The 15,971-nt window shown below is 51.9% G+C and overlaps 2 protein-coding genes across 2 annotated transcripts; one reads left to right on the plus strand and one right to left on the minus strand.

The window, feature by feature from the left end:
- Nucleotides 1–2,825: 2,825 nt before the first annotated feature.
- Nucleotides 2,826–7,316, minus strand: NCLIV_055800 (Serine/threonine protein phosphatase 5, related; the record flags this gene model as incomplete). The annotated part of the gene is made up of 8 exons (XM_003885134.1): nt 2,826–2,931; nt 3,246–3,307; nt 3,571–3,761; nt 4,194–4,329; nt 4,737–4,892; nt 5,408–5,922; nt 6,265–6,381; nt 6,803–7,316. 8 exons carry the CDS (start codon nt 7,314–7,316, stop codon nt 2,826–2,828), a joined length of 1,797 nt encoding a protein of 598 aa, XP_003885183.1.
- Nucleotides 7,317–13,956: 6,640 nt separating this feature from the next.
- Nucleotides 13,957–15,295, plus strand: NCLIV_055810 (hypothetical protein; the record flags this gene model as incomplete). The annotated part of the gene is made up of 2 exons (XM_003885135.1): nt 13,957–14,355; nt 15,059–15,295. 2 exons carry the CDS (start codon nt 13,957–13,959, stop codon nt 15,293–15,295), a joined length of 636 nt encoding a protein of 211 aa, XP_003885184.1.
- Between the last annotated feature and the right edge of the window lie 676 nt (nt 15,296–15,971).

The following is a 15,971-nucleotide window of genomic DNA, read 5'->3' on the forward strand; positions in this document are numbered from 1 at the left end:
CTTTCACAGAGAGCGATTTTTCTTTCCTGCGACTCCCCTGCATGTCTTCTCTTCCGCGCTCGCGATCGCTCGCGATCTTCGCCCCTTTTTCCAATCTGAAACAGTTGTCTTTCCTCGGCAGTTTCTCTCCGTTTCTATTGCAGACCCGCGAGTTTGCCTGGAACGCCTCGTTCGCGATAGACCCGAGATGGTGGGTTAAAAAAAGCGAATTCTCGACACTGTCTTCGATTTCAACAGATTTACCTCGCGATTACTTTCCCCAAACCTTCCGCTCTCATTTGGCGTCGTGTGCATCAACTTCTACTCCGTTTTCATCTCCACGAAAGAGCAGATTTCCGTTCCTCGCCGTTTCACAGAGTGCAAGTGTGCGTTTCTCTCCAGTAGTCCAACTCGTAGTATATACTCCCCAGAAAGAAAAGGAATCCTGTCTCAGACTCTGTCCACGAAGAGACTCTTGGCTCTCGAGTGTATCGCCGTGTCCTTTTCTCAGATGGCGAAAACTTCTGCACTTCCCGTATCGACGGCCCGTAGGCGCCCGCCGTCGACGACGCTCTACTGCGACACATCGAAACAGATCTCTGAGAAACAAAACGATTCGGATGTCGCGGAAGAGCAAAGCAAAGACGCTTTCTCGAATGCGTCCCGAAGGGCGAGAGGGGCTACCGACCACCTCCTTGTTGCGCTCACGGCAACTGCAGAGATTCACCTAAAGAGTCTTGTCGCTTTGCGTCCGTATGTCTTTTCCCTGTATCAAATTTGCGCATGCACAGATCTTTTTCGTGCCGGTTTCCCCGGAGACTTGTGCAAGGAGCGTCGGCGCTGTGGCCGAGCAAAAATGCAGTTGGATGAATGTGTTTCTCTCCATAATGCATGCACGTATAGGCCTTCTCTTGGCTCCTGCGCATCTTGTATTTCTACAGTGTGCTCGTGCGACTGTTCATACCTTTTAGAGGGTACGCATTTTCTGCTCCAAAAAAGCCCTTCTGTTCATGTGGGGAGGAATTCCTTCGTGTGACTATACGCACTTTTGTCATATATATATATATATATATATATGTACGGGCTTGTAGGTATGCAATGCATGTGTATATATATCGAGGGAGAAAGGACGGAAAGAAGGGAGAGAAGTTGACGTTCACGCTCTTTGGCGCATCGCACAAATCTTGCTTTTGTATCAGCCGTAAATCCTCCTGTTCAACTTTGAAGGCGATCTTGCCATTTTTATTCGCAATAGCAAATGCAAACTTACCAGGTAACCACCTGCATGCATGCATCTGTTCACATATATGTACTACATATATATATATATATATATATATATAGTATATAAAATATATGTATATATAATATTGTGTTGTTGCTAGGGTATGCCGGTGGGAAAACTTTGGCTGTGCGTGGAAGCTTTAAGAAGACGTTTTGAATGCCTCTTTAGCAGAGACTGAGGAGCCTTACAAAGCGCTACACACGGCGAGCCGTCGCACCTGTCCCCACTGTCTCTTTTCCTCCAGTACACCTCAGCTTCGCAAAGAAGAGAAGATGAGGATGAAGGCGAGCGCAAAGGCGGACAGTGGAGACAGGCACCAGAAGCGAGAGGCGCTGGACAAAAGAGGAAAGAAATGAGTTGCAAAGTGCTGGCAGAAAAGAGCTCGACAAGTCTTGGAGCGCGGGAAGAGCGGAAGGAGAGGAGAACAAGGTTCACGGGCACGTAGAGTCACGCGCAACCCTGGGTGTGTGCATGCATTTCGAGCGAAAAACAATTCTACACAAATCCGTTGCTTCATTTCTTTCGAAAACACCGGTTGTCGACAACATAGACTCGCACAGGATGCAGAAATGAGGCGGCTGTACAGCTATACCGCTTGTGAAAATGCGTTTCCACGCAACCACGCCTCTTTCATGTTCACGCCCACGCCACACGGCGTCACCGATCTCAAAGTCGACGCGTCGCACGAAAAAAAGCACCACCTCTCACAGAGGCAGCAAACAGCAGCTCACCCAACGATACATATATATATATATATATACGTGTATATTTATATATACATGTATATAGTGGTGTGGTTGTGCATCTCGTGGTTCACGCGCATGTGAAGCGCTTCGTCCTCTGCACGGGGAGGGACATGCAGCGCGAGGTCAGACTGCTCTCGAGACGCAGACGCTGGGTCGACACAGGAGCGGTCTATGCAGGCGAAAATCGGCCGTTTTCTCTGTGGTATGGTGCAAAGACAGGAGAGGCGAGGTGGGAGAAAGCGGCGATTCTTTTTAGAAAAGCAGACTGCCAAGCAAGCGCGAAAGGCAAAGCCTAGAGAACGAACACGGCTTCCAGTTTTCGATCGCGGAAGACACGGAAATGCATGGCGGAGACAACGTCAATTCGCCGGCTTCTCGCAGTTCCACCGAGCGTTTCAGGTTTTTTCTTCCCTGGGAGCGCTGCAGGTTTCTCTTCGCCGCTTCATCCTCTGATCTCCTCGGCCATCCGAAAATGAGGGAACCCAAAAGAGAACTGCGAGGAAGAAAAGCCCCCACGCGGCGCAGAAGCACCCGAAAAGCGGGAGAAGCGCCTCAAGAAAGCAAAGAGCCGCGCGCAGAAAACAAGACTGCGTCTTGCCACGCCAGATGCCAGAGAGCGAACCTGCCGAGTGGCTTTTTTTCCCGCCTTATATACGGAGAGCGAGGAGGAAGGAGAGCGCGACGCAGAGGCCACGAAGACAGAAAAGGAAGAAGGCGAAAAAGAGAACAGCAAGAAAGCTGACGAGGAGACCAGTGAGAGGAGAAAAAGCACCGTGAAGCGAAGAGAGAGGAAAGAGATGCAGAAAGGGAGAGATCTACATGAAGCTTAGCATCGGATTCGCGTATTGCATGGGGCGCGTCGCGGGATGCGGCACGGCTTCGAACTGCGTGTATTTCGGCGTCAGTGTCTTTCCATCGAGCCTGAAGGAAAGGCAAGAAAACCCACAGAACAACGCTTTTGACAGCCTAAAAAACAGACAACAACAACCTCTCACGTCTACTGGACCATCCATACAGAGAAACACATGTCTACAGAACGCAGAAAAAGCGAGAAAGAGATAGGCAGAGTGCTTGGCGTAGGCAGCTTACGCACATGATTGTACATATATATATATATATATATATATATATATATAGTTATCTAGATATCTAGCTCCAGACATGCCTTTAAGGTGCATGCGCGTTGTGCTCCGGTTGTCGCTAAAACAGTGCGTGGAAACGCAATTTCCCCTTACCTGACGAAGGCACCCTTGTTTTTCATTTGGTCGCAGTAGTTCGGTGCGCTGAAGACGGTGACCTGAGAGAAATAAACAGAGTGCATTCGCATCGGACGTCTTTTGCCTAGAACATGAACGATGTGGAATAACCTCTTCCGTTATATAATTTCGAGCCTCGAACGAGGACCCGCCAAAAGCAGACAAAAAACCCTCTCTCTGTGCTCTCTGCAAGAAACGAGGAGCCGCGAGGCTTCTTGCCACGAAAACCCGCGCGTTTCCTTTTCCTCGGCGCGGTTCGTCTAGGATTTACGGTTTACGTTCGCGACCCTCCGCGAGCGCTTACCAACTGGCCGTTGTGACACAATTCGTAGCCTTCGTCCTTCATTTCGTGCGACCGAATGACCATCTTCAAGTTGTTCAATTTCAAGAACGCAGCAGTCACGTCCGGGCCGAACTGACAGGCGACGCCGCGTTTCGAAGGTGAACGCCCCGGCAGCGGCGACGGGTCGGACCAGAGGAGATCCGTCATCAAACCTGGAGGGGCCACCGAAAAAACAGAAGAAAAGCGACTCACAAAAAAAGGAAGAAAAACACTTCGATTCACATCCAAAAACTCCGGTTTCCCGCACACGATGCCACACCAACACAGGCCTCGTCCACAAAAAAACATATATATATATATATATATATATATATATGTATGTAAATGCATGCATCTGTGACTCTCCATATCTATCTATACATATATGGGGAGATGTATAGACGTAAGAGATAGTCAAGAATATATCTATAGGCACATAGAGGTAGATCTATCAAGATCTATAGAGGTATGCATATTGATATATATATATATATATAGGTATCGACGGCCATGCATGCAAGAAATCTCCAGTGGCTGCACCGTGTATATGCAGTGCGTGCGTAAGTATCTAGGTGGATCCGGAAAAGCGTTCTCTGTTTTCTCACCTCCATCGGGAGGTTCTCTGTCTCTGTCGATCTTGCTGATTTCGTCGAGAGTGACGTCGTCGCGACTGAGGAGCCCGCCGTGGACGACAAAGACCGCGTCGTTGAGGACGAACGCCAGTGGCAACAGACGGAAAGACTGAGAAAATGCATGCACAGAGCATGCACAGGCCAAAACACAACACGCGCGCACATGGATAGTTTTCAAGCGCGCCGACAAGAAACCAGAAGCTTCGCACATTCTCGACATGCTTCTGGACTGCAAGAGAGAACAAAGCAGTGTGTAACGGGCACGCGGAGTAGCGAGTGGGATAAGAGACTTGTAAAAAGTTGCAAGAGCATTCTAGAAGTTACAAGAGGTTAAAGAGACTAGTTAAAAAATAGAACTGTACGCATTTAAGAGGCACCTGCGCTCCCGTCGTTTGCAGCAGACCCAGTCTATGAAGAACCCAGATTCAGTTCGAACTGGAAAATGACACGTGAGTGCATGCGCACGTCTGGTACTCGCCCCCCCCCCCCCCCCCCCACCCGCTCGCAGCCTCTCACCTCGCAGAACAGGTTGTAGAGACGCTCGTCGTATTTGTGGATGACTTCTCCTCGGAAACCGTAGAGACGATTCATCTCGAAGGTTTCGTGGTTTCCGCGAGTCAGGTGAAACGCGTCGGGGAAGGCCAGCTTCGCCGCATACAGCAGAAGAATGCACTGAAGAACAGCGGAAAAAGACACTCCGCAGTCGCCTCCAGAGACACGCTGTTTGGTGTTGCGTCTTTTTCTCTTGCATACAAACCACGCGTACAAAGGCCCTCTCCTTTCCACGCCTTCTTTTCCTTTCTTCGACGCCTTTGGTGCCTCTACCCGTCACTTCTGACCGCCCGACAAGTGCCAACAGAAAGTAGACATATATATATATATATATATGAGACGTGCGTATGCATGCATGCATACAACATACATAACGTATGTATGTGTATGTATATCACTTCCATACGTGTGTATATGCACGTTTACATCTATGCTTGAGTTGCAGTATGTGTACTTAAACCGCAGGGGATACACCCGCATGTCATCTGCCCACATATAGGCAGAGCAGGAGATACTGCGTATGCTCAACCACCAGCTTTGATGCCCCATATATATATATATATATATATATATATATATGCTGTAAGACAAGCGTGATATTCTTGCAACGAGATGCATATGAATGCGTCATATACCTCTACGGAAAAGGACCCTCTGTCGACGAAATCGCCGTTGAAGAGGTAAGGATTTTGTTTGGAAGGCATTCCGTTGATTTCGAAGATGTTGCACAGGTCGTAGTACTGTCCATGAACATCTCCGCATACAGTGATTTCTTCCTCGTCGCCAATGCGGATTCTCTCCAGTGTCTGTAGCTTTCCCAGGAGAGAGATCATGTCCAAGACCATACGGTAGGCGAATTGCTTGTGCAGCCGCTTCGAAGTGTCTTTCAAGTATTCCTTGAGACTGCCAACGAAGTCGGCAGAACAGTAGTTGCCACCCTCAGGCGCGTAAACCGGGCCGTCGTAGCTCTTCTCCACGGGCCAGAGTGTCTCCACACCTTCTTTCCGCACTGCCTCAGACGCCCGCATAGTCTTTTCCGTCTCGATCGCCGCCGCAAACGCCTCCAACCGAATCTGCTTCTTGCACTCTTGCAGCCGCGAGACCACACTCGGGTCCGGGGTGGTGGACAGAGCAATTACCCGCTCAAAGTCTGACGAAAAACAAAGTGGAAAAACGAGAAGAAAAGAAGAAAGTCACAGAGAACGAACTGGTGAACAGAGGAAACAGATGCTGTATACGGAAAGAAGAAAACTCGGAGCCGGGACGAGAAAGCGAAAAGGCCGAGGCACAAAGAGAAGAGAACACCACACGTGACAAGTAAGAGACGAAAGCTGTCGAGAGAAGGCGGGAAGGAAAGCAAAGGACCATCTTTTGCACACCCAAAGACGCAGACAAGAAGGGAACTGCAGCCACGGGAGGTTACCGAAAACGGGGGTCAAGAAAATAAGAGAATAGGGAAGCCCTGAGAGAGAGAAACTCTTTCCATCTTTACCTTTCTGAGCCTTCTTGTAGCGAGACAGACAGCAGTACGCGCAACCGCGGCGATAGTAGGCCTTTGCAAACAGCGGATTCAATTGAATCACGCGCTCCGCATCAACCACCGCAGACCCTGAAAAAAACAAGGCACGAACACGCTACATGTACACAAAGCCAAAACACCAGTGTCGAGGCCTACATATATATATGTACAGATGCACAGGCATATATATATATATACGGCAAGTTCATTGTCTGTGTGTGTCTGTGTGCAATGATGCGGCACTTGTCCAACTGCGTATCTACACACATTTACCTTCCGACTCTAGACAGAGGTATACGCTTGCATGAACCGTCGAACCGTCTCCATATATGATCATCCTACCCCTATGCATATATATATATATATATATATATATACATACATATACATACGGTAGTACGAAGTGTCTCCATGCAGATATGTATGTACATACAGCGTTCAGCGGACGGCCTATAACGCGAAGCAAGTTCCTTCTCGCGACGTTTCGGTTGCATGTTCCTGTTTCTCTTACCATAGTTTTCGAGGTTGATCTGGCAGAATGCCCTGTTGCAGAGGAGAACTTGAAGAATCTGTTTGGTTTGCGCAGTCATTGTATTGTCGCATATCAGGTCAATTGCGGCGGTGTATTTCTCGACAGCTTGATGGAAAAGTCGGGTTTTGAAGAACTCATTTCCCTCAGCTTTCAGCTTTTCTGCCTCTGCCACCATATCCGCAAAGCATTCTTCCATCGCTGCTTCTTCTTCGCTGTTGGCGTTCTCGGCCCGCCTTGCTTCTTCCAGAGCCGCCGACTGCGCATCTCTCTTCGGCACGCCGCTGGGTGAGGACCCATCTTCTGTCGCCTGAGGCTCTTCGGCGGCTCCGGTGTCTCGGCAGCTCGCAGCATCGGACCCACAGACAGGCGCGGCGACACGCGCCTTTCCCGGAGCTGCCTCGCTCTCTGCCATGGCTTGTGCGTTGCCTGCGCCGTCTGTTGTCCCGCTCTTCCACGCCTTCTTAGGGCCAGTCTCTTCCTCTTCTCGCCGCATTCAGCATTCACTCAGGTGCAACCGCCCCAGAAAACGAGGAAGGGAGAAGCCGAGAAAACGATTCAGGCTTCCGCACCGACCCGCCCGGGAGGCGAGTGAAACGAGCAGGCGCAGAGACACGCAAGAAAGCGAGGGTGGGCACGCGCGGGAAGAGGAGGGAGAAAACAGGACGAGAGGCACCGAGGGGGGAAGAAGCTCCTGGCAAAGGCGGAAGGCGAGGTCAAAGGGCAGGAAAGTCGCGTTGCTGCCTTGACCCACCGCAGCTCGTGTCGCCCGTTCTTCCGTGTTCCCGAACGCGACTCGGTGAAGGGGAAACCGTTGCCTCTGTTGAACAGGCGCACAACGGTCCCAAAGACGCTGGCTAGTAAGTGAAACGCGAACCACAATGAAGATGAACGAAAGGTTGGGGCGGGCAGGGGGTTCGCAGCATGCAGAATGCCCCTCAAGAGAAGCGGGAGGGTGAAAACGGTGGAAGTTGAATTCACTTCCGGAAAAAAATTCAAAAGGGAAAGTTTCTTTCCTCAGAGTGGAATACAATGCGCAAAGAAGGGTCCTTTCTTTCCAGGCGCCGCTCCGCTGGTGTCGCCGCGAGGGGAAGACCGGAACCGAGAAACGGACAGAACAGAAAACGCGTGCGGTGCCGTGAGCGAGACTGAGAAACTCGAGCAAAAGGTGCAGCGGAAGGGAGGTGAAAAAAGGATAAAAAGCGCGGCGCATGACCGTGAAGAAAAGATGCCACGCAGTCCGCGGAGAAAGCGGTTTCTTTTCTTCCCAACTTTTTCTCTCCCCGCTTTGTGCTTTCGCCAGACACACACACACACACGGTGTACATACAGGGCAGTGTGCGGCCTTACTCGGCACGTCACGCAAAGAAGATGGCGATAGGCGAAGCTGCGCAGCATACCCGGTCATGCGTTCACAAATCCGTGTAGCACAGGACTTTTTCTCGTTTAAAGTCTACACGTCACCACTTACTCGTAAACAGATGTGCAAAGAACGTCATTTCACCTGCATCGACAGCCGCGTGGACAACTCACCGTTGACCGACTGTGGGATCCACGGTCAAGAAGCCAAGTGTGTTGTCGAATCCAACACTGATCACCACGTACAAGCCAGGATGCCTGCTGAGCGTTCAGACCTCGACAGGAAACAGTCACCTCTGATGGGCGTATTCAGCCTCTAAATCTACAATCGCGTATCTATTGGCACAAGATATCCCTTTTCACTCCAGTGAACATTTCTTCGAAACTCAAAGGGGGACGAAGGCCCCGGAGTTATCACGTGATTCAACGTAGATAGATCCGCTGGTTACTCGCAGCTCACCTAAGAGACAAAATACAGGCGACTCCGTGCTGACTGGTTTTCCTATGTGGCTTAACCGTCACTCGGCCAAGAGGCAGCATCGGCCCGTGTGCCAGTGGGTAGGCCACGCTCGGCAACACTTTGGCGCTGAGACTTCTGTTTTTCTGTCTTTCAGACACTCGGACATGGAATCTGGTCTACCCCTCCAGCGGAGGAGGAAGGTACCAGGCCCACGCTACGCTGGCAGGCTCCCCGAGCACGTGGAGTGAGGCTCTCGCCTGTGAATCGTGTCGAGTGAATTTCGCTAGTGATACGGGGGTGCAGAGGAGAAGGCCTTGGCCGTGCGCGGCCGACCTGCTGCAAATCTCTGCCCTTACACTGCGGGTGGAAATCCCCAAGCCTGGGGCGTAGAGCAAGTCGTACAGAAAGTGAAGCACAGCGAGACCCTGAAAACGGACAGGGGGGGATTCGCGAATGCATGAAGCGTACGGACGAACCACTTCTAAACAGGTTACGTTCTGTCGTCATAAAAAGTGAAGGGGCTACGTCGCCTCTGCCCAGGATATCACCGAGTGAGGCGACATGGGAGAGAAACCAAGGTGCTTCTATGTCTGGGGCTGCCAGACTGTTTCACCTGCAAGTGCAACAGGGACCTTGGAAGAATTCGCCTTTACCTATTTCTAAACAGCAGATATCTCTGGGATATATTTTGTTTCCCAATCGCGAGTAGCAGGCATCCTGGACGGCGGATCACAGTGTTTCCCCAGCGGATGTAGCGGCCGACGAGAACCAGGTGAAATTCAATGGAAAACCTCAAATATTCGTGCAGATGATACTCTTGAGAAGGCCAGAGAAAGCGCGGATGAACTCGAGGCCACCGTACCCTTGAGCAGTCACGGCCACCCCAGGACCTGCTGGTGGACTTGCAAGGCACGAACCCAACGCTGGTTTCCGAAGAGAAGCCTTCCACTGGAGCTGCCATCGGCTATCGTTGCCCTAGCGTGACTCAGAGGAAACAAGAGAGACAGGTACAATGAATACAGAGGACATAGGGCGGTTGGTGTTCAGAAAGAGTAGCGGCTGACACACATAGCCTTTTGATTTCTAGAATCTCAAGCTCAACATCGAATCAAAACGCACAGACAGGACAACCTGAAACCCACGCTTCCACTGATTGTATTTGCGAGCGTGATTAGTTCACCTAGCCAACACGACCTGGCTGTTTGGAAGCAACTCCCTAATGTAAGGGTAATTTATGTGCAACAATAACACAGTTGGTACGAAGTCGAAACAAGGAGGCTACTTACTCGTCTGGCGATGACCTCCTTTCGGGTGTCAAAATGCTCTACCTGAAGTGTCTGAACTATTTGGCAACTGGCATGGAAAGTACCCTGCTGTGGGACGATACGGTTGTGCTACGGACGTCCGAATTTGGATCCTGGCTGGTGGCATGCGCTGCATTGACTTCCGCGAAACACCCGTGTAAATGTGGTCTGCTTGCACTGGGGAGTCTATTGAATCTGTTTTCGCCCGATGGTGTGAAACACATCCAACTTCTTGCTTCATCAAGCTGCAGACTGCGCCTTGGTCCCAAACTCGCACTCTGTTTTGTGGCATGCGTAAATGCAACTGCGTTACCGGATGTGCGGAGACGCCCCACTTCTCTGAGTACGGGGGAGTTTTTGCAGATTCGCGATATAACAGGTGCGGGCCTCGAATTTACTTGTTATTTTTTGCATTTGTCTGTAGTGACGCGAACAGCAACTGGGTGGACAGCATACCATAAACCCGCTACATATAGAGAGACGCCTAAAACTGTGTGAATATTTCTTTTTTTGAATTGCTGTGCCGAGAGGTATTGCCTTCTTTTGTGGAACTGGTGAGTGTGCCACACCAAGACGCCTGGTTAAGTTCACTATTAAACCTTCTCGAAATCAAGCGGTACGGATATTCGTACCAGCCTGCAATGCATTAGGTTCACTTGCTTTTAAGTTCCGTACACATTGGCTGAGGAGGTCTATTGTGAACTGTCGTCGTGGGAGCCGACTCCGATCTTTAGGGCCTAAACTGGGACATGTCACATACGTGTTAATTTGCTGAGGCACTCGCCTGACTCCGGCGCCGCCGAAAGGCCCGATAAATCCAGCTATTTGTGCTCCATGTGCCGCACGGGACCTCAAACTCAGGCAGCGCTGACGGGTCAGCCCCGAGGCGAAAGACAGGCTGCAGCGGGTGTCGAAAAAGACCGTTACACCACGCTCAGTGGAAATGTGTGGAAGAATGCAGAATACCAGTTGTACTGCGCCTCCGCATACGGCATCCTAGTCAATGCAAACCGCAGCCTGTGCCTTCCGTCTGAAGCATCTCTCCCCGAAGAACGCCGGGTTTTGAAGAGAGGACCGCGCATATATTTTAGGGCATCGTCCTTTATCCCTGGCACAGGTAGACAGCTGGGACCATTACCAAATCCACCATCGTTAATACAGACAGACCTAAGTACTCCGTAAACTCGTTTCCCTCGTTTCCTTATTGTGGAAAGAAAGCGTCACCGAGGCAGGCGCGTTGGCGCCGCACGGAACGCGGGAGATCAGAGTAGCAGTGTTTGATTGCTTCTCACGACTGAAGTTGCGGTCCAGATGCCCCAATAGGTTGCTACCGTGCAGGGATCTATGGAAAACAGTTCTTCCGCCGAAGCGGAACCTTCAAATATGTCGGAAGACGATGAAAAACAGGAAAGATTGCCGTACTCCGAAGCCGCCTGCCGACAGAGGAGCAACCCGTTCGTACTGTGCTAGTAGGCAAGAATGCGTGCGCCTGTTTGCTGTCGTGTACTCCAGAGACTTCGCCAGTGTTATCGAAAGGGTACTCAGTCCTTGGGTAAATCAGGGGTGTGGCATTCTGCTGAGGAGCAAATCTGATAGATCAGGCGTGTAGAATTGTATCTTTCCTCTGGCCAACGCTCTCAGAGTATACACACTGAAGTTCTGGTCCGTCTTTTGTGTTGACCAACTGGCGACAGAATCAAAGACACCCCGGCGCCCAGACTTTGCCTATGAATCATTCGAAGTGAAGGGAAACTGGACAGTCCCACAGGAAACCCTAGTGCGCCAGAACGATCGACAAGACGGCAATTCCGCATCACAGCGTCGAACCTTGAACGTCGAACCTCTGCTGGCGTTACGGGCACACTCTGTTCTCGTGTTTACACGAGGGCTCCTACAGCCTATGTTGAGGTTTTCAGGTTTCTCGGAAGCTGTATCCCGCCAAAGAGTGATTTTGAGGACAAGTTCTGATCCGTCTTTTTCGAGCTTGACCGAAAAGACGAACTCGCAGTGAACCGCGCCGCTGGCCATCCCCTCTCACTCGGGCTTTCTCAAGGTTGGGGGGAAGGCCCCACGTTTGCGCGTTTCCTGCTCTGCATTTTTCACGCTTGTTTTCTGGTGTCTGTTCGATTTTTTTTCGACTCGAGCTGCCTTCCTTGTGTCCATTCGTTCTTCAGCTTTCTCCTTTTCTGCCTGGGAAACTTCCCCAGTTTCTACGCGCGCATGCACTGTGCGGAGACTGCGTGCTGTTCACACATGATGGTACTTCCGCTCTCCAGGCACTTGTCCATCGGAAACCGCACGACGCGTTCCTTCCGCCAGCGCGAGGGTTCTCTGGCCTCGAGGAAGTTGCTTCACTTCAACTTTTTCACAGTCCCTTCGACACCCTTTCGTCACCTCTTTTCCGACTCATCAGCCTTCCGTTTTTCTCGTGTCTCGCGGGCTTCGCCCCCTTCCCCGCCCGACTCTTCTCTGGCCCCCCACTTGACGCCGCGATTCTGCCGCGCATGTGGTTTCTCGTCACGCGCTTCTGCTGAGGTCTCTCCGACGTTTTGTTTCCTCGCCTGTGCATTTCCCGATTTCTCTCGCCCCTCGTTTCTCTCTAGGCGACGAAAGGTGCCTTTCCCCGCTTGCAGTCCCCCCTTGTGTCGGTCCGTCGTCTCGTCTCTCTGCCCGTTGTCGAATTTCCCAGCGCCGCTCTTCTCCGCTGCCCGTCGGTTTCCCTCGTCGATTTCGCCATCTCTTGACCCATCTCTCGCTTTTTCCAGAATCCTAGCTTCCCGCCAGAGAATCTGTGGGAAAACCGTCGAAGGTCGCTGCCTTTCGTACCCCCCAGGGAAGAACGGGAACTCGCCTGACGTCGGGCGAGCTCACGCGGAACAGAAAGACACGAAATCCCCTTGTGTCGTCTGTATATACACTGCAACTGGCTGTTCCTTGTGCGACAAAGCGACGTTCCACGTCCGCCGCATTCTTCGCGGGCTCTCTGTTCCCTTCGTTTTCATCAGTTCTTCCTCTTGCACTGGACAAGGCACCATTCCCGAGAGCGAGGACCAAACGAATTCTTCCGCCGCTTTAACTTCCGGTTCCGGCCTCCCCGTGAAGTCGGCCGCGGTGTGTTTGTCTGCACAGTCCCAGCCTCCGCAACCCGCAGACTTGCCGGCGGGTTCTGCCTCGTCTTCGCCCAGGAATTCCTCCCGGTCTTTCTGTCCCTTCTGCGTTTCATCATCGAAAAGAGACCCCGCCTCACTGTCTGCAGGTCAGAAGGATCGTCCAACTGTCGTTTGTGTCGTGAATCTGGATCGGCTGCGTCCCAGTCAGCTGGGTCCACACACTGCAGCCTTGCAAGAGGGTTTTTGTCTCTGCCGAGACTCAGACGCGTTCTTGCCTCTCCACACTGAGGGCGTTTCGCGTCTGAGAGAGAATCTGCCTGTCATCTCCGTCGATGGCCGCATTGTATCCTCACTCCAACTGAACGCTCGCGAGATTCGGCACGCGATTAAAACTTCCATTTCTCAAAAGCCGTTGCCTGCTCCACAGTAGAGAGGAAACTGGAGACTTCGTGGTCAAGAAAGGTCTTTCTGTGGAGCGTTTGTGTCTCTTCTCCATTTTGTGACGGTCCGCCTCAACTCTCCAGGTGTCGTCGTGTACGACACGAACACCGACGCAGCTTCCTGACATCAGCATCGTTTTGTCTCCAAGCCGATCTTCTGGCGGTACTTCTTCAACGCGCCGCTGCAACTTTCCGTCTTTGGGTTTCTTCTTGTTTCCCTTTCCCCCCGGGTCTCACTTCACCAGAACTCCTTTCCCTTCTAGTTGCCATTCCTGTGTACCCCCACCCTTGCCACGGTCTCCCGCGCATCCCTTCGCCGCGCTTTTGGTTCTCTCCGACTTCTTGCTCCGGCCCTTCTTCGTGTTCGCCTCTTCCTCGTCTCTTCGCCTCTTCTTTTTCGTCCTCGTCTCTTCGCCTCTTCTTTCCTCCCTCTTCTCTTCTCGCGCTTCGTTTTCTGGACAAAATGCCGCCGCGCCACGACCTCACACGAGAGCCCTGCCCCGGGCGCATTCTTGAGGACCTCGGCGGCGCTTTCGGCATGGGAGCTCTCGGCGGCTTTCTGTGGCATTTCGCCAAGGGGTGGCGAAACTCTCCCAAATACGAGAAGTTCGCAGGGGGTATGCTCTCCGGGTCCATGAAATCGCCCCTCGTTGGGTCCTCCTTCGCGGTCTGGGGAGGCCTGTACGCGACGTTTGACTGTTCACTCATCTACTTGCGCGGCGGCAAGGAAGACAGCTGGAACCCCGTCCTCAGCGGAGCTCTCACGGGAGGCGTTCTCAGCATGCGAAGCGGCTGGAGAAGCTGTATGAAAAACGCCGCTATCGGAGGCGTTCTCCTCGGAATCATCGAGGTTGTGCAACTCGTGAGTCCCGGCCTTCAAAATTCGATGCGCCTTGGAGGGAAACCAAAAACTGTCACCCGCCTCAGATGTTCAGGAAACACTTCGCCGTCCTGCCTAAATACAGTTGTACACTCTGACCAAGAAGCACAAAAGTGCATAGAAAACGCTATAGATAAACACACGAATACCTACAACCTATATGTGCACATGTATGTGTGTAGCCTCGCAGATGTAGTAGATGTGTACATAGGGGACATGGCTTCAGGCGAGTGCATACGTTTTGTGGAGGCGTGGTGGAGGGACACCGAGGAAGGCGCTGGGGGTCGTAACAGGTCGTTTATCTAAAACTTTTAAAAACAGAATTCCCTTTGACGATGAGGAAAGGACCTCTACCCTCTGAAAGGGCACCCGAGCTGCGCTTCACACACATACACTTATCGAGATATCTAGATATCTATATATCGATGTGCATATATATATATATATGTATATTTGTATCTACAAACCATGTGCTTCTGGGTTCAGGCTTGCTGTGCGTTTCTGAATCCAAACTCCTGGACTACCATGGTACACGTATACCCTTGACGCGTCCGCTTGTGCGCTTGGTGTCTTCCACGGCGTTCGTCTCGCTGCTCTCGTGTCTCTGTTGTCCATCTTCCCTTTTTGGTCCTGGCCGTTTCCAGCCCGGCTGCTCTTTTTTTTCCCTCTCGTGTCTCTCTCGCAGGCCTTTCAGCGCTCGACAGGCGAAGGGCCGACGCCGCGACAGCAGTATCGGCAGTACTTGGAGATGGAGCAAGCAGAGAGGCGCGCACAAGCACAGGCGGGGTCTTCGCCTTCTTTCTTTAAACGTTTCTTCACTCCTGGAGGAACGCCGGGAAGCTCGAGCAGCGCCAGTGGCGGAGGCACAGACTCGGGAGCCTCGGAGTTTTTGCCGGAGAAGCCCGACGCGCCGTCTGTCTAAAGCGGGAGGAGACGGCCGGGAAGAAAAGAGGCGAAGGGGAGAGGAAAACACGTTCTGGAGCTTTCTTCTTTCCTGCCGAGCAGCGAGGAGACGGCGCCCCGCGGTGTCGTGGATTCGGGATGTCGATGCTTTTCTCCTCGGAAAGAAGAGACAGCAGAAAGAGGTCTTTTGTGGGGGGAGAGTGCTGGGTCCCCAGGGCGAGGAACGCACCGGCGCAGCTTCTGCCTCTCTTCGTCGTCATTCGCAAAGACAGCCATTTCGCTTTTTTGCTGGCTGCAGCACTGCGTGGTTTCTTTAGTCTCCCATGACCCGTTTCCTTCTCTCCAAAGAAGGGAAACGCACAACCCTGAGGGAAGGTCGCCCCGCCGTACCTGCGCTCTCACGACCGGCTCCGGTCCAGCCGACGCAGCGCCGCTCGTTACCTTCTTAGATCCTTTTTTATGTTTTTTGAGCGTTCGATCTGTCCGTTAATGCATCTGCACTTTTCTGCGAATATCTGGTGTACAGACACCTACTCCGACGTTCCGCCCTTTTCAGTTCCGGGCGTTTATTCGTCTTTCTGTCTTGACTCGCTGCGATGCTTTTCTCTTGCCTCTATGGGCGAACCGTCGTTCCTTTTTCAAGTTTCATTCGCCAAAGTGCTGGATGCATGCAGTTTCCTCTCGCTCTCGGCGTG

Source organism: Neospora caninum, chromosome XI (genome assembly GCF_000208865.1).
Source record: "Neospora caninum Liverpool complete genome, chromosome XI".
In the NCBI taxonomy this organism is placed as follows: Eukaryota; Apicomplexa; class Conoidasida; order Eucoccidiorida; family Sarcocystidae; genus Neospora; species Neospora caninum.